Here is a 19,499-nt window from a genome sequence, read left to right as displayed (position 1 = left end):
GGTGCCACGACTATTAGGACCATACTAAGTATGAATTCCTCACCTATTGACTGAGATTGAGACCATTTGCTTCTTCAGCGAAGAAATTCTTTATTAAAGAGTCTTGTCACTAGAGACGAGACCTGGATTTTGTATCAAAACGTGCGTCCTTGGTCTAAAGAAAATATATCTTCCACTGTTGCGAATCCTGGGGTTCATCCGAAGAAGTTTATTCTCGTCATTTGGTAGGACTGGAAGGGTGTAGTGTACTACGAGCTCCGTCTGCAAGGTGATACGATCAATGCTGACAGATACTGCAGTTAAATGGATCAACTAAAAGCCGCCATAGCAGAAAATGGATCAGAATTGGCGCACCGACGAGGTGTATTCTATCACGGCAACGCAAGACCTCATATTGCGTTGGCCGCAAGGCAAAAATTATTACAGTATGATTGGGACGTTCTACCTCACCCTCCGTACTCCCCAGACCTGATTATTACTTGTTCCGCTTTAAACAAAAAATTATCTTCGTGGAAAATCTTTCAAATCCATAAGCGAAATAAAGACGCACCTTGAATATTTTGAAAGTAAGCCATGATGATGCTTCCTGAGAGGTGAAAGAAGGCTATAGAGCAGAACAGTTCTTATATAACATAATCAATCAGCCTTAAACAACAAATATCGTGTATTCGAGCCACATCAAGAAAGGGAAGAAACTTATGGGAGACCCAAAGTATTTAAGCTCACTGTACTTTTATTATTATTGCTGATTGATTATAACGGTTTTTATTTGACTTAAACGTTTTAATGTAATAATTACATTTATTGAATATGTTAACATATGGGAAGATGTTGAATAAGTTGAAAAATTTGGTGAAAATATCAGTTTTATCACCGCTCTAAAATTCGAGAAATTTGGAGTCAAAGTAAAAAAGCTACAGTGTATATTACATTACTGATATATTAATGCTTTGTAATTGTTAATAAAATATTTGTGATAATAACGCTTCATATATTTATTTGTTTAATTAATAGTCTCCCAATAGAAAAAGGTATTCTCAATAAGTGTTTACTAAAAATTCTTCTCAAAAACCTGAGAGTTGCAAAATTCGTTTTTGTTGCCCCGTTTGATGGAAGTAAAAAGGTTTTCGTTCGCATTTATAATCGTTATATTTAGTAAAGTGTTATTTGTGATATTTACAAGTTCTTTATCGACTTTTTCGTTAAGTAAATACTCGCATTCTTGTTTTCAATTTGCGTTTTAAGCCTTTAATTGATGTACGTGAGCATAATTAATTGAATTACACATGTAGACCTGGGTTTGAAAGGAATTATCTGTTTATGGTATTTATTTGTTTAATTTATTTTAACTTTATGCAATTTTAAATTTCTAATAGTTCATTGACATACTCTTTTTTCAGTTCTCTTCGAATGAAAATTGAGAAGGAAAGCAGAGCTCTCTAAAGTAGGGTGTGAGTTGTGTGTGTTAAATACTAAATTAAAAAACCGCAATTGATAAAATATCTACTCAACAGATAAATTAACTGTAGCAGATAAACTAAGGAACTTTATTCAACAAACCTCAAATTAGGTTCGCAAAATATACTAATATTTTTGTGGATTTAAATTGAAAAAGCTTTAATATTTTTTTTCCTTTCGCACTTTTTGTAAAATTTTATTTATATTATATTATCCTTTTCAGAGTATGTTTTACTTTATTTTTTTGTTACATTCACTAAACAAAGTTTTATGTTAATTCAATCGCCGGTTATTATACATTTTACTTATAATAGCTGATGGGTGTTACGCAGGCGTTTAGTTTTTTCAATTTTTTTGGAAAGGGGTTTTAGTACCAATAACTTAAGATACGAGCACTGTCCTCTTATATCATATTTCGAAAAACAAATACACTTTAGAGGAGATTGTGAAAAACGTTCTCATTTAGATAAATTTATTTTAGTGAAACGAATTTCTTCTTGATAACGTAAACTTCGCAGATAACTTAAACGGATTTGTGATAAAATACAGTGAATACAGTGATCTTTAAGGTCTTTTCCATAAAGGTTTTTAGTTAGTTTTTTTTTTACTAACTCTAACTACTCTACAAATTAAAGGAAATCTTGAAAAACATTTATTAATTGATAAAAAGTCAGTTGTCATTTTTGAAATTTTAATTTGTTTGTTAATAAGTGTTGTTAAACATTGAACAGTAAAACTGGAAAAAAATGTTGTAGGGCAAAATTCAGTTTGTTGTCCCTTTCATAATCTAAGACTTATTCAAATATTCCGGGCGGTTTTCGTATTGTTATGCGAAATTCGTTTAATCTTTTTACGGTAAAATTATTTAATTTTAGTAAATTACTAGCACTACAACTTCCATGCGTCAACTCGATCAACCGATAAAAAATCCACCCCATAAACAAAATGACCTTTTGTTCTCTTTTTGAGGAAAAAAATATTTAGATTTTAAATGTTTATAACAATTATTGTTTAAACCACTGCGGATACTACCAAAGCCTACGGTATTTTGCAATATTCCAACGTTGCCATTAAATTTATCTAAAAATTTTCCCTCCTAACCAGCAAACTCCCGTTAACTAAATTTTACACTGATGATCGGTTTTGTTTTAGCTAATTGAAGCAAAAAAATGTCCTGTAAACTAAGCAATTGCCTATAAATCGTGAAAATCTTGATGTAAATAGTTATGCACATTTCCAACATTCAGAAGTACAACGTCTGCTGCTAGATGTCTCTACTCAGCTGGGTAGAACGTCATTTAACTGCGGTCTGACGTTTCAAAAACGAACTACTTGTTGTATGTGCAGGATTTTTCTCAAATCTCAATCTATCTTGACAACTGTTAATTTTGTCACGTTAAAAGTTTGTCTTTTGCGTGCGCGAAGGGTGTGTGCTCGCTAAAAACACACCGTATAGTTTTATGTGCTACCTGGACTACCTGTTAACACTTTAACTAATTTATTTTCACGGTAAGCAGTCAATTTACAGTTGTTTTTTGTTGGGGAAGGCGGATTGAGCGCCATTATCCCAAACAAGTACCGGCAGCAGGTTTCACGGCTTTCTTCATTTAGTACATACAGAAAACGGTCGTTTTATTAACTGGGGAATGGCATCAAGCGGTAAAATTCACAAGAAAATATCAGAGTTTTTTTTCAATTCCCAGGCAAAAATGATATTTACTTATTAGCCAAAAGAGTCAAAGAACTAAGTGAAAACTGAAGGAAAATCAGCGTCTCCGAGCTCTTCAGCAGATAACGGTCAGTGGACAGACGCGAATACCTATAATGGAGCTAAAATATTGAACCTTGAAAACTGTTAATGCTGTAAAATGGTGTGATATGTTTAATTTGTTCACATCATAAAAGCCACAGCTAACAATGAGGAAAACCTGTTTTTTACGTAATATAAGTACCATACTCGTGTTTTTCGGTTCAGTTATTTATTTTTCGTTCAGCTTCATTTAGTCATTCTGATTTCTCCAATAGGAGATATCGGTTGTTGCTGCATTTGCATTGCAGAACAGTTAATGAGTCAGAACTAAATAGCCAAGAGCAACGAGTAAATTTATGCTAATTTTAGTACCTACTGTAAATTAACGTTTTTTTGGGCGTGTTTGACACTACCGTTTATCCTCCAAGCAATGAGTATGCAGCAGCAATTCCAATACTGTGACGTTTCCTTTATTCTAGAATCATTCCTTATGTGAAGTTTTAAAAACTTTAAATCATTAGAATATTATCAAAAAATAACGAGAACATTACCTAAACACTACTAATGACCAGTTTTGGGCATTTATTTGGACTTGTTTCATTCAGATTCTCGACACACGTAATCAAATATTATGTTAAAATTTCTTTCTTTCAACCAACAGATGTTATGCTGCGTTCAGACCTGACAAGCCGTGCCTGAGCCGCGGCAAAATCAATTTTCTGTCGGTGTTTTCATGAAACATCAAAGGAATTYGCCTCGGCTCAGGTAGGGCTCGTCAGGTCTGGACACACTATTACGAGACTGGTAGAGTTGTACATATTAAAAAAACACTGCTTTTCTTATGGTGTGTCCAGACCTAACGAGCCAAGTCTGCGTCGCTATCAAAATTCTTTGATGTTTTACAAAACACCGACAGACGTTCCAATTTCTGTTGGTGTGTAGATGATTTATCAAAGGAAATTTGCCGCGGCCCAGGCCCAGTCTAGACGCACCATAAGAAAAACAGTCTTGTTCATATAACCCTACCAGACTCGTAATGGTGCATCCAGACCTGACGAGCCTAGCCTGAGCCGCCCTCGAGCCGCAGCAAATTATTTTGATGTTTTGCCGAAACACCGACAGACAATCCATTTTCTGTCGGTGTTTTGACGAATCATCAAAGGAATTCGTCGCGGCTCACGCTCGGCTCGTCAGGGCTGAACGCACGATTACGACAATGGCAGGGCTGTATGAAAAAAACTGTTTTTCTTACGGCGCGTCTAGACTTAACAAGCCGAGCCCGAGCTGAACCTGGGCCGCGGCAAAATGCATTTGATGTGATGCGAAATATCAAACGAATTTGCCGCGTATCAGGCCGGGCTCGGGCTGGGGTTGTTAGGTCTGAACGCGGCATAAGACGACCGTTTCGGCTGGATTTAGCCATTATCAGGTCGGATGACTTAAGCCGAGTGACTTGTCGCAAGCATGCAACCTGTTAGAAATATTCTAAAGAAATTTTACAGGCTTTGAGAGCCAAAAATACATACTTTGTGATAAAAATGTGGTTTACCATGTGGTAATGTGGTAAAAGTTTTACCAGTGGCTTGGGGGATACAGTTCATGTAGTTATTTCTGGTCAATTTAAAATAATAAAAAAATTATGCGGTATATAATTTTCTTAATTAATTTTTTTAAGTGTTTGTAAACTACGGAATGTGAAGCTGGCTTCAAGCCTCTATCTTTTACTCATAGTCGCCTTCAAACTTGAAAAGTTGTTTTTATAGTTTTGGCTCTGTTCGTATCCGCAAAAAAATATCCGGTTGAAATTTGGCAGCGACTATAATCGACCCTTTTTTAGTTAAAATTGAACCCAAATGGCTCCCCAAAATATTCTTCAAAAGCATATTTTTATAGTTTTCTGGTATAAGAAATTCAGAGGGAATCTGCTTGCCTTGATTAGGTTTTATAGAAAATTATTTAGAGTTTCAAAGTAGATGCCACAATGTGAAATTTTCATGGTATGTTCAAGTTAAAGAGGAAACATTGTTCTAATAAGTACCTGATTAGTCTTAATGACTGTTTTCGGTAGATCATGTGGGAAACTGCCTTTGCCTCACTGAATTAGATTTGATCCGGATTTGATCAAAAATCCCTAATTTCTAAAGATATTCTGAGACCAATTTCAAATATTGATAGTTTAGCCATTCTACAGGTATACCATGAAGCCTGCTGCTGGAAATCTTCCATTAGAGAGGCCTATTTAATTGAGTTTGAAGAACAGAAATTAAACAAAAAATAAACTGATTGCACAAACTTACTCAAACTTGCCAAATTCTAAAACCTTAAATGTGGTTTTGATGTGTAATAAAAATAACGACTTTTTGCATTAAAATATCCTAGAAGAATGAACACTCTATATATATGCTTCAGTTTATAAGTGTCTTCATGATAATGACAGTTACAAGAAACTTATTTATTATAATTTTTTGTTCATCCGAGTTGTACTTGGCATTGTTGATTTAAAATATTTGTTCTAAACTTTAAATCTTTTTTAAAACTGCTCGAGATCAACGTCATTTTTAAATCACCCTGTCGACAAACACTATGATCAAACTGCTTGTTTTATTCGAGTTTAATTGCCCTACCGATGTTTTTCTTCTAATGGTTACATTAGGTTCCGAACTTTTCCCTTTGCATTATAAATTTTATTTGGGTTCCATTAAACTCTTTATGCTCTTTATAATGCGTTGCTGCATTTGAAGCACCGTAAACCATATTAACAAGAATAAAGTAGTTCTAAGTCAATATTGAAGGAAATACTTCACAACCGTAGAAACATGTTGTCCAAATTAATTACTATCTCTGTTCTTCAAATGCCGATAGACTTTCTATTGACTTTGGAGTTTTCGTTTTATTATTGAATATATCAAAAGTAAGTTCAGTTGGATTTCTGAACCTTAAACTAACTTTAACCAACTTAAAATAGCGATCATTTTTGTTAATGCAGGAAAAACTCCTATAAAATACGAGTGTTTACTGTATAAAAATACAACCTCCTTTTTTCTGTTCCTCAGACGCCTAAAAGATGCCTTTTCTGATGAAACTGTCGAGTGAGTACTGAATATCTCAAACTAAGAATCTAAAGATTGGAAAATGAGACTTATTTCGTAGTTTAGCGCCCAGCTAATATTCTCAAATAGATACAGAGTGAAATGTGAAAAGAACAGTAGAAGAGTACCTAGAGGATGAGAATTTCCCATTTATTTAATTAGAATATTTAGTCTAATTTTTTTTCAAATTTTATTGTTGGAAAATATTATCATTATTTGTCCAATGAAGTTAGTTTCCAAACGATTTCGCATAATTCCACATCTTACTTCTGAATATCAATTATTTTACAACACTTTCGATTCCATTGATTATTAAAAATGCAAAAGATTAAAGCTACAGCTTAAAATATATTTTTTCAACTGAAATACTGCAATAATACACAACTGTGACTCACTTTATTGGAAAAAATTTAATTCGAACTACTGATTTTATTTACATGTTAAATAATTACCGCACAAGTAGATGCTCTCACATTATTCATTTTAGTTACTTACCACTTTAACCCTGAATTCTATATTTACTCGTGTTTCAATTTACTTGAAAATACTATCAAATATGTAATTATTTTTCAGAACGCATGTTTAACGTTTAAAACGCTTGCTTTTCAACGACATCATTAAATTTCTGCATATTAATGTAAAATATTACCCTCCATAATCAATTTATCATCTCACTAAGTGGTACTTAAGTATTTGTTAGCGTTTGATAAACTACTGTATAATTAATATTTATATTGCTGGTTAAAACTATTTCATATGGGATTTATCAAATTGTTAAAATAGTTTTTTTTTGTTTCCAGGTGTAGCGAAAAAAAACGTCAAAATGCCGAAACAGGTACGTTATATTAATTATTGCATTCAAGACGTTAAGTAAGATTCACATCTTAAAACAGCTTACACGCTAAAGGAGTGATTCTAAGAAACAATTTATTGATGTGTCTACTTCTGCGTTTTTACTAAGTTCCATGTCAGTTTCAGATTTATTGGTGTTTGTTTTCATACATTATCCATTTTTTTGTCAACTTTAGATGAATAATCTCTAGTTTTTATAAGGAATGAAATAATACCATAATTGTGCCATCGACTAAACAACACATAGTTACTAAGTTATTCGGTGACTGCCAACAACATTTTCAAATACCTACATACCTGCAGGATATTATCTTGTACAACTTATCTGTATTCAAATATAAACGCCCTTGTTTTAGCTTTGTTCAAATATGTGACTTTCAAAGGTTTTGGATGATAAAGTGAACCAACTAATTAAAATTAAGGAACTCTGATATTATGTAAGTCGGCCATTGTGTAAACTACTCAGTTTTTTTCTAATTTTCACGTTAAAATGGTGGATTTCAAAGTAAAAACTAAATGGGGAAAGTGCATTGTTCCATTTAGGGTTTCATATAGAATGAGACCGCAGAATAAGGCTTTTAATGTGAGTATTTTTAACGATAATTCGTAAGGCAATAGCTTTTTTGTTTTTATTTTAACTGCCCAACAAAATAAACGTTACATGGACAAATTTGGACTAAGTTTGGAACTTGATCAATTCTGATGGATTTGATTTATGTTTGAAGCGTTATTTAGAGCAACTGTTCTTCAATTAGTGCCTGTGCAAAAAAAAATTATCTGTAAGTTTTTGGTGTTGAGATCCAAAAAAACAAATTTCTCCATCCAGGAACTTTCTCCTGCATTTTTTTTCATTTGACACCCTGTAGAAAATGAATCGGAAGTAATTATTTTTTGCCAAAACATAGGCTGAGAACAAATGGGGCCCAATAACGCTTCAAACCGAAAGCAAATTGCTCAAAGCAATCAGAATTTATCCAGTTGCAAATTTGGCTGTTAACATTCATTTTGTTGTGCAGTTTATTTATATACCTACGCTTTATTTCTCAATCAACAAAGTTTGCAGTTTTATTACATATCTTATTTATCACTTTGACGTAAGATTTATTCATAGGTTCCTCTAATTGAATAAAAGCTTTGAGCTGCAAGCAGAATTTTTACTTTATTGAAGTCTATATAAAACAAACAAAAAGTTGCCCCAAATTAATTATTTTTAATTACTACTATAAACGTAGTTTCCAATCGGGTTTGGAAGCCATTTGAAAAAAGGATAATATCCGGTTATGAAGGTATATGAGCAGAATGATGAATCAATGTGAAAATGAGTTTTCTTCACTCTTCGTCACATTGATTCACACAGTTTTTAAATGAATTCAAATAATATAGACATTAAAATGTCAATAAATAAATTACTGTACTAACAGAATAGAAGCCATCATCAGAAGGAAATGAAATGAATATTTATTACGGTTTATTTTGACTCTATCGTTGGCAAATGAGGAAATAATTTGTGTTTCCTAAATGATTCACTAAAGCAATTATCTTTATTCGTTCAGATCTGTATCATTGTTTTGGTCTGAATTTGATTTTGTACTTGCATTATTTTCATTGTAATGTTTAAATGACGTATATTTTTGATAATGTTTGAACTGTTGGCAATGAAGGATCTGGTGTTCTTAGAACAGCGTTGGTTCAAATTCGTTTGCTAATATTGGCATATTTTCACCGGTTTCATATACAAATTCAAAGACCACTAAATGGCAAATTAGACTTAAAATTACCCAAGCAAACTATCCTATTAACATTTTGCGATATAAGTGGACAACACTGGATAGTGGTTAGCATTGGCCTTCATATTATTGACTGAGTGATCAGCTTATTTTTCAGTGAATTAAATATATCCAAATACAGACCAGTGTGGTTCTAATGGATTTTCCAAACTAGCCATACAAATGAACCATATAAATTAAAAGATTCATCAATTGTTGTAATTGTCTATTTTTATGCTCATGCTTGGCTGAACTAATAAATACGTCAACAGGTGGTTCAAGATCAACCACAATGTGTCAGGTGGTCGGCATTATACCGATGATGCCACATCTTGGAAATTGTATCTAATAATTTCATTGGCGACTTACTTGCTAACAAATTATGGAGGAGTTTTGAAAATTTTATCAAAAAAAGCTCTCAAACTACCCGGTTTTTAGGTCAAAAATGTTTTATAATTACACATTGAAACACTGTTTTTTTAAGAGTGTCAGTTGTAGTTTTCGTTTGATTTTTTCTATGGGGGTAATAATGTGGTAAAGTTCCATTTTTTTGAGAAAAACTGCATAAGCGAGTATAATTCTTGTTATGGGTGACCATCATTCACGGTTTGTCGATTTGCTTTATAAGTTTTTTCGATGGAACTTCATCCATTTCATTTGACTAAGGTTGCGTTCTACTTTGTGCTTTATAACTTGAACTTTTGGTAAATTTATTAGTACCTTCATTTACATAATAGTTTTAGTGTTTTTTTACGAGTTCTTCGATACGAAGCAGAAACTTGTGTAAATATTGGCGATGTTTAGACCCTGTAGTTTCTGCTCTGGTTAATGCTATCTGGAAGATTATTAATAAAATTTCAATAGGGTCAACATTGAGTTTCTAAGTAATTATGGGCCAGTTAAAAATTTGTAAGAGGACATATCGCCTCAAGTATGCGTGACTCATCGAGAAATGATTTTGAAATATTTATTATTAATAAAAATGACACACACAACACCAATGTTGGAATTGCTAATGTTTCCTCTGCTTCTCCATATTAAATTTATTATAATTCGCCTTTATAAGTAAGTCAATCATATTTTTATGTTTTATATGCCTTTTTTAGCTTGAAGTTATTGATTCATTTGCAATATTTTTTTGATAAATATGATCATTTGGGAAAACCACTCGATTCGACAACACTGTAGATCAGTCAGTTGATTAAAAAACCGTTTTGATATTGTTGGTTGAATTGTACCTTTTTATTCGTCCGTTTGCCGGGCACAGCCCTTAAAATGTTGTAACTGGCTCTGTTCGTATCCACCGACTTTCTGATCCATATAGTATGATCTTTGTTCCACTCGTTTTTAGCCTATACAGGTGATCTTTGATCACTGATGCGAAAAACGAGCGGGGTCGCCTTTTTTGTAACGCTTGCACTTCTTACCTTAGTCCTTAGTTCTCAGTTGCGTTTTGTATATTGAGTATTACTCGTCTGTAGTTCGTTTGTGGTTGATTTGAATCTCGGTAGTATTCAGTTGTATCTCGAGTAATTAGTTAAATTTGAATTTATATAGTTTAGATTGTTAAAGTGTGTGTGGAGGTGTTTTGGTTCCTAATTTTTGACCTAAAATGGTTTCAAGCAAAATGGTAAGTCGGGTCAGGTTGTTCCTGATTTTTCGTTTAGGTTTTTCAATCAGTTCTCTAGAAAATCTAGAAAATAGTCAATTGAAAAGTGAGTAAATAATTTCGAACGCAACTCATTTTTATAGTCTTATTATATTTTTTGTACATATTTTCTTGACTGTGTTTCAATTCCAAATCAAAAATTATTCTTGGGTTTCAGTCATTTATTGTCTCTATTTATCAATTAAAATACGTTTCGGTGTATAAAACGTATTTTAATTGATAAATAGAGACATTATATATTTTTAAGGCTGGTTTATGCAACCAGAAAATTAAATAGGGTAAGCAATAGCGCGAAAATTCCTTTCCGTTGTTGAGCATTTTAGGCCATGGAAATTTGATGTAGGTACTTAGTGATCATTTATTAAAATTACAATACATTTCGTATTGATTTTTGATCACGTCTTAATAATGATAAATTGAAGTTGAACATATTAGATTAATCAAAATGCGAAGGTAAATGCTATTTATCTGTTCGATTTTACTTGATTGGTTTTTCCCTTCAAATTTTATTTTAGCGTTTTTGCAATATATCAAATTGTGTCCTTTATTTTCTTTGCTTAGCTCGACCGACTAAAGAAAGAATGGATTTAATTAATCAGTCCTTGACCGTTTGTTTAGTGGAAAATTTAAAACTTGAGACAGTAAACTTTGAAAATGTATAAATTTGAATTGATTCAAATTAAGTGAAACTCGTCTATGATTTAAACTACTTGGAGATGTTTGTAATATTTGCGGCACCTTTCTCACAAACATTAATTAATAAAATTGTTATTAGCTTGTACTTGAAAAAATTTTTTTACTTTGTATTTTTTACGGCTTATCTTGTACGTAAAAGATTTGTAGATACTTAATGGCAACTTTCAAATATTCAGTTACAAACTTTTTTTTACCTTTGTAAAAAAGGTCAAAAGACGAAGAATTGGCTGAGAGAACGTCGTATTACTCTGGCCAAAGCGTAGCAATTTGCCGTTTGCGTTTGTCTATTATTTTGCAACAGCGACTGTAAATGAAACTATAATGTATATGAAATTAACAAAATTATGAGAATTTTTATTTCAAAATTTTTCAAATTCTGTATGATTTTCAGATCAAGAAAATCAAGAATGTTACCCACCCATTAAAAAACGCACTAGAAGCTATAAATCTAAAATAATCTACAATTTTGACTCATTTTGAACGTTTACGATGTTTAACTGACAATTTGACTTATTTTATGTTTTGTTTTTGAGCGTTCGGGACTCGCGACACTTTATTTACATATGAATATGGGGAAAGCTTCTTAGGTCGAAAGAAACCCATTGAGCTTATACCAACATGCATGTAAAATGTTGATATTTGATCGGTGATTAGAGGTAGAGGTAAAAAAATCGGAGATTAGAGGTAGTGGCCGATTTAAAAAAATCTATACATTTTCTCAAAATTCCTTGAGTGTAGAATCGTTCATTACAATGAAGCGAAGAATGCAATGAGTTCATTAGAAAAACGCTAGAGGCTTCCGATCTGAATTGAGTCAAACTTCGTCAACTCTCATCCGTACTTGGGGATGTTTTGTAATACTTGGCGCAACGTTGTAACTTTCTCATAAACATTAATTAGGTGAATTTTTATTAGCTTGTAATTAAAATATTTTTCTTTTATTGCATTTTATTACGACTCTTCTAGTACTTCTTGTAAAGATTCGTAGGATGACTTCCCAATAGGTATTCAGTTTATAACGGTAAAAATGCAATTTACTGTATGCATTATTGCTTATCTAACAGCGCGTAAATATATTTCCAAATGTCTGGCAGCTTCAAAAAGTTGCTAAAAAACAATAAACCTGTTCAACCGGCTTATTATCGAAAATTGATTTTATTTCACACCTGTAAATGACCTGGGGTTTTTATTTTCGTCTCAGATAAATTATTCCTACCTGCGGGGTTRTGGCTGATATTCGTAAATGTTTCCTAAGGCCGCATCTCTAAAAGCTGCACATTTATCTCCTTCAAACGTCCTTCTGCCCATATGTAATTCATCTCCTAGAAATTACTTACCTGGTCGCAAATGCTCAGTAATCATAAAAGACCGGCACAACCTTGCTGAAAATTAGCCTTAATTGGCGCTTTTTGTGGTAGTGCAGCAATTAAGAGGTTAATGTGTGAAATTATGCCGAGATACATGCAATTTACTTCTTTAAATTCATTACCTGTGATGGACATAACTAAAGAAGACCACTGTTTCTAGACATCTGATAAAAGTAAATTTAGAATGTCCGGTACACTATTGTGTTCAAGTTTAAAGCAAACATATTTTTAATTTTATATTAATATTTGCCTGCGTATTGTCCAATACTTTCATACAAGTGTAGTAAATAAACACAATTAAAGATGTAACTGTTTCACATTAAAATGACGTAAAGATTAGTTGAATTTATTTTCTATTTAGCATAGGAGGAGCATTTGTTTAAACGTGTGTTTGTCGTTTGTTCTTTGAATTAATGCAAATGCGCGAAACTCAAGTTACTACCTTTAGTTCTTGTAGAATAAACATTATTTAACATCGGCAAGTTTACCCAATCATCCAAACGAAAAATCATTTAAGATTGCACCAAGCGAGAGCTATTTTGCTCTCTAATATTATTTACGGTTTTAAAAACGCCGCGAATAAACATTATGTGGTCTTTTTTTTGGCAAAAGCCACAAGTATTTCGCAAATAAATTTATGATATGGCATCGTGCAAATTTACTGTTGTAGTCGCAATAATAAAGGTAAAAGGATAGTAACAGATGTAAAACTTGTATCGAAAATGGCGTTGTTTATAGCAAAACTATTCATATTTTCTCCATGTGGTGAGGACAATTGATCACTCATTATTTTGATAAGATGTAATCTCCACTGTGTCATTCTACTCGGAATTGATGACAATTTTAACAAATCTATTACAGCTTAGCTAGCAATCAATGAACTACCACAGGGAGTAATCGTTTCGTCAATAATGATGAAGTCATAATTACAAATAAAATTGACCTTAAAATCGTGCTTATTATATTATAGATACATCTGTTGTCGCATTGTTTATCGTCTAGATTCTAGATATATGTAGATTTGGAATGCCCACCTTTTATGTATATGAAAGTAAATAAATGTAAATAATGTCATTTCTCAAGAGAAGAATGTGACGCGTTGCACTAAAGATCGCGCTAAGAACTATAGATCCAGAGTAATCGACAATTCTAATTCATTTTATGTGGTTTTTGAGCGTTTATGATCTTGAATCGACGATATATTCCTTGTTATAGGCTCAAACCTTTTATTGGGAAACTTCTTAGGTCGAATGCCTAAGCGGTATTCTGAATTTTGTCCGAAATTTTGTCGACGGTTGATATTTTGAAAGAATATACTTTTCCAAAATACCTTCAATTTCACATAATTTTCATCTGAATGAAGCCAAGACTGCAAGAACTCATCAAAAAAAAATGTGCGAATGGAAGCTCGAAAAACATGCCTGTACATTCTTGACTTTTGATCGAAATTTTCAGGTCGAGTTTTTTTCTATTTTCTTTCTTTACTTTCAATTATATGATCTCATCAATCATTTTCATCTCAATCAAGGGAAAATTGAGCTCATTAAAAAACACGCTAGAGGCTTCAGTTGAAATTATCGACATTTTATGTGGTTTTTGAAGGTATACGATCTGTAACCGACGATATCTTCCTTATTATAGACTCCCAACATTTTATCTATACATATTGGAAAGCTTCTTAGATTAAAAGTAATCCATTGCTTTTAAATGCATTTACATTTTTGATTAGAGTTAGCGGCCGATTTTTTGAAAAAAATGCTTTCAACTCTACATAAACGTTAGACGCATTTCAATGAAGCGAGGAATGCAAATAGTGCATTAAAAATTACGCTAGAGGCTTGAAATCCGAAACAATCGACATTTTGGGCTCGTTTTATGTCTTGTCTTCCTTGGTATAGGCTCCAACATCTTATTTATGCATATAGGAAAGCTTCTTAGGTCGAAATCAATCAGTCAAAGCAAATTGAGCTAAAAAAAACATGCATGTAAAATTTTGATTTACATAGGGGTTAATTTTTTTCAAAAAAAAAATTGAATCTTTCAAAATGCTTCAAATTTAACAGCATTTTCATGTTCAACGAGATATGCAACGAACTCGATCGAAACTTTAGATCCTAAAAAATCTTCATTTTCAGCATGCTCATATCTGAGGTTTACTTTTTTACATTTTATATCATTTATTTTTTTAAGAACTTCTTTACTTCTTAAATATAATTATACAGTGAATATAAACAGTAGGACGCTATTTTGCTACTTTTTTTTGAATTTGCTACCTTATATTATAGGGTGAATAGAAAATACCGTTTTTATTTGTAATGTATAGAACGAAGTCTAGAAATATACTTCGAGATAAATGAGACGTTAAGTCTTGGTATATTTTTTCTTGTATAATGCTGTTCCAAAAACGGCGATTAACTTTTTTGCAGTTATTTTCATTTTGAGTCACGTTGTACTTTGTTTGCGCTAAGCTCTGAATTTTTTTTTGCAGATGAACGTCAGGGTGACGACTATGGATGCGGAGCTGGAATTCGCCATCCAGCAGTCTACGTCCGGAAAACAACTCTTCGACCAGGTAGTTAAGACTATTGGTCTTCGGGAAGTATGGTTCTTCGGACTCCAGTATACAGATTCCAAGGGCGATCTCACCTGGGTGAAGTTATACAGAAAGGTAGGATTTGACGATATTTCACATTTAATAGCGCTAGTTGAGGCTAGACCAGACGCATTCAGATTTTCACTTAGTTTTAAGCTGAAGTCACATTAGACAACAGTGTCCAGCCTCACAGAATTCAAAATTTAAATAACGAGAAACCTTGTTAACGAATCTTGATATTTTCGGCATTCAAACGAAATTGTACGCCCCGATTTCAAAATCAAGAACATATGGAATACTACACATGTAACTTAGAAGACATTGTTTCCTCATTCATTATAAAACATATTAAGTGACGCCAAATACGAACCAGTTAAACTGATCAAATCCCCGTTGTTATTAGCACCAAATTTTCTAATACTATCGGCGGAAGTTGCTGCTGATAACTACTCGGTTATAAACATTATGACGAACATATTTCTACATACATATATTTTACAATTTATTTGAAATTCATCTTACGCCCACATGTTATGTATTGGTTCATTCAAATTCAAATAGCGAAAATAGATTCTGAATGGATCTGCTACCGATGCTGATGTTCGCTGTAAATGATGTCAGATATTTTAATATAAATGACGCCAGTAAATGACGCTGCAACATGTTGGTCATTAGAGCAAGTTGAGATGTGTAACAAGTCCGATAATAATTCCCTATTCTGGATCAAATGAAATTGTTTGCATTATAATTGACCGGAAAGCCTCCATATGTACTGCACTCTGAAAAAAATGTTTATGAGAATGCAATCAGTTGGTGAAGGAGGAAAAATTGTTTATATTTGCTTAGATTCATTCATTTTGTCATTAAGATTTTGCTTTGGGCGAACGGGCCCGATTGAGCAAATTTGAAATTTTGTTATGGTTTTGTTTTTCTGCATTTTTATTATTTATTGCTAACTGATTCAATTGCATCTGGATCAAATATTTTAACAAAAAAATATTTCCATTTTAACTTTCATTAATTAATTCTAATCTTCAATGTTGATATATTCTTCGAAATGATCACCGTTTCAAGTTTTCTGCTTCGGTTATCTTCATACTAAACACCTTCCCCAAAGCAACCTGCACTATAAGCAACTACTGAAGCAAGAGTTATGAAAATTAAATTAAAAGTAAGATTAAGCAAATAATTTCACAGCTACTTTAGAGATCTCAAATCTGCAACGAATCCAAGGAATTCCTAATACGTTAATATTTGAGAATTTTGGATCCTTGTTCAACCTTTAATGGACGAATCTGTCATATTCAGAGTTCAAACACACCACATGCAAATTCTTCTTCGGTCGAAAACTATACACTGCAGTATAAAAACTCGCGTGTGAAACGTTGATTCTTGCATCACATGGCAAGAATAGCCAGACTAGACTTTGAGATCCGAAATAATCGAAAATTATTGCCAGTTTTGCTTGGTTTTAGCCATTAACCGATTATGCTTTGCGTATTATAGATTCAAACACCATTTAGGTGCAGACTGAAGATTTTCAGGTCAAAAGAAACTTGATCGAAAGTATCAGATATTCACAACTCTTTATCAGCACATAACTGATGATAATCCTTTTTTATTATCTTTTTGAGTTCGTACTACGACCAAGCTTTTTGATTAAATTACGTTCAAGTTAATTGTTTTCTAATGCTAATATTAAAAGGTTAATCTTATTTAATGGAATTAAAAATGATATGTCACTTTCTCATCGCGCCTCAGGAATAATTATTTTGTCAAATGGGAAAAGTCAGAAAACGGCGTCAAATATAAGCACAGAGTTAAAACATCACTTCATTAAACTGCAACTGCAATTCAATTATATTCGTGAAGTTTAGTAATTTAATCAAATTTAATTTTTACAATCGGCTTGACGAATAAATATGTATAATTTAGATTATTACTTCATATCCTGTAGCCCCTACACTTGCTAATAATGCAAGCATATGAGTCGTCGCTAATTTAATCTGTAAAATATTTTAATTTAAAACATCTTTGCCGCAATTCGATATCATCAAAACCGCTACTCGTTTTATAATGTATGGTTATATCATTATATCATTATTAAACCAAACGATTTCTTTATTAAAGTACAAAGCCGGCAGATATCTTCTCAAACACAATCGCTTTTATAGTCGATGTGCGAAAATAACATACTCATTGAATTTTATTTTCGGCATGTTAAACAATCGACGACTTCCACACATATTTAAATCGTTCCAAATCCTAGTAATCATACATTTTACCTATGCTTTCGAAATGCACCTAATTTATTTATCAAACGTTGCAAACTGCAAACCATAACATTGCTTGTAATCGATATATGCAAGCTAATTATTTTGATCGTTTATCGTAAATATGCCTTTGGCAAATACCTATACAAATTTAATGTGAATTGAGGTATAAAAAAATTATATGTAATTCTATGGGATATCAGATATGTAATGAATATTAATTATGAAAGACGGAAATGTTTGCAATTTTTCATGCCGTCAATTGCAATTGATAACTTTTTTATTGGGAAATGTGTGAAATATGTATATTGCATATTGCAATATCAAGAACGTTTGTAGTTTATTTTACGTTCGGCAAAATAAATCGTACTAAATCACATTTTTAGGGTAGATAAGAAATCATTCTGAACAGTTTTTGGTACATGCTGAAAACATGGACAGAAAATAAAGGAATTGAATTCTAACAGCAATTGTCCATTTAAAATTTAAAAACAAATAAAGAAAATCAAAAACAATCAGACTATTTGGAAACTTGAGAAGTCAAGATTAATCTAATATTAGCAATTTGAAAAGTTTCATATGCAAAATGCCATCAATAACTGCCAACTTTTTTAATTATTCTGTAGCTGTGGTAAAACCCTAATAAATTTGCTTGGTTCGTCGCAATGTGCTTTATATTCTAGCAGTCTATTTTATTTTTATTATATTACTTAAATTAACTCTATTGATTTAACTTACTTAACGCCCATAAAAGTCTCCAATCATTGCTGGAATTTACAGTTACGCACATTTTATTTTAATTTTTACACTGCCGCAAAACTTATCTTATTATTTAATAATTATATACTGCGTATAATTTTGAGGTGTAAGGAAATGAAAATATAATGCAATGATAAACAAATTGCGATTAAAATAATTTAATTAGCAACTTGATATTGATTGCTATTAAAGGCAGTTGCTATCAACGTCTTATTGTGGAGGAAGGATCGAAATGAAGGTTCTTAAAGTTTCGGAAATTTCTACAAGTAAAAGCTCTTTGGGCGACTAAACGTTTCTTTATTGCGAATGTAATAAATTATGGAAATGAATCAGCTTGTTTCGCATATGAAGGTCCGGTATTTTCTGCAAATGCTCAATGTGCATGCAAATATCGATTAAGGACTTATTCCCTATATAGAAGAAAATCAAATGATATAAATTATACCTAGTTAATTTATGATTTGTAAGTACCTGTATGTACAATTTCATGGCAAACAACCTTGACATGGCTCATTCAACATTATTTTATAGAGGTACCTTTCTTTCCATGACCGAGTTTGTGCCAATTCGAGGTTCGAATAGCCAATAGTGAATGATGAGGCATTCCGGTGCAAATTTTTTCATTTGTAGAATTCCGTCTGCAATAGGCATACAACCGGATTTGATCATGCATATTTTAAACAGTTTGCATAGCGGATCTAGCCATGAGTGTACCAAGCACGTTACACGGAATATTAGTTTTTTCATGTGGTTGTTAGTAGATTAATTTACTTACGGATGGAAAAAATGTTGTAGACAATGTTAGATTGAAAGTGCAGAGTTTTTACCATGAAGCTTTAATTGTTAAAGTGAGCCATGAGTTCTCGATGAAAGCAATAAACAACACTTATCTTTTGCTCTATTGACTAGTAAAACGTGAAAAATATATTGTTCTTCATGGAATGTCAGGAAATAACAGTTCAGTACAATTCCGTCGAGTAATGCTTCTGGATATCCAGACATAAAACATGATTTGCTAATTTTATACATCATGGAGATTATATTATTCTTTGATAATTCTCTTATTATGCTGGATTTGTTAACATTACTCATCCATGGCAAGTGAATCACCACTCACTTCGCCTTTAAACCCGTTTGCTTTAACGACTTCGTCCTTTCGAGGTCAATCTCTCTCCCAGACTTGCATGCAGATTTGAAGGTTTCACGTTGTATTAATAGATTGTCTTC

At 32.4% G+C, this 19,499-nt stretch overlaps 1 protein-coding gene and 1 long non-coding RNA gene across 5 annotated transcripts in view; one reads left to right on the top strand and one right to left on the bottom strand.

The window, feature by feature from the left end:
- Nucleotides 1-2,770: 2,770 nt before the first annotated feature.
- Nucleotides 2,771-19,499, top strand: part of LOC109541656 (moesin/ezrin/radixin homolog 1) — a 28,311-nt gene continuing 11,582 nt past the window's right edge. The window contains exons 1-3 of one of the 4 annotated variants that reach the window (XM_019910549.2): nucleotides 2,771-2,967; nucleotides 7,098-7,132; nucleotides 15,136-15,315. In XM_019910549.2, the coding sequence (XP_019766108.1) occupies nucleotides 7,121-7,132; nucleotides 15,136-15,315 (192 nt within the window). In that variant the 5' untranslated portion in view covers nucleotides 2,771-2,967; nucleotides 7,098-7,120. Of the gene's footprint in view, nucleotides 2,968-6,261; nucleotides 6,298-7,097; nucleotides 7,133-7,712; nucleotides 7,733-10,148; nucleotides 10,546-15,135; nucleotides 15,316-19,499 lie in introns of those variants that run through there. The other 3 variants (XM_048661114.1, XM_019910547.2, XM_019910548.2) reach the window with 3 other exon arrangements.
- On the bottom strand, nucleotides 18,491-19,488 carry LOC125502568. Its single transcript, XR_007280336.1, has 3 exons — nucleotides 19,048-19,488; nucleotides 18,744-18,910; nucleotides 18,491-18,682 (listed from the first exon to the last, which is right to left on the bottom strand). It is a non-coding gene; the product is annotated as an uncharacterized LOC125502568 (long non-coding RNA).

This window comes from Dendroctonus ponderosae, unplaced genomic scaffold (genome assembly GCF_020466585.1).
Source record: "Dendroctonus ponderosae isolate FM_Combo_2020 unplaced genomic scaffold, Dpon_F_20191213v2 Dpon_F_20191213_1, whole genome shotgun sequence".
Lineage (NCBI taxonomy): Eukaryota > Metazoa > Arthropoda > Insecta > Coleoptera > Curculionidae > Dendroctonus > Dendroctonus ponderosae.
The sequence above is the reverse complement of the archived record's forward strand: the minus strand, read 5'-3'. Positions and strand labels throughout refer to the sequence as shown.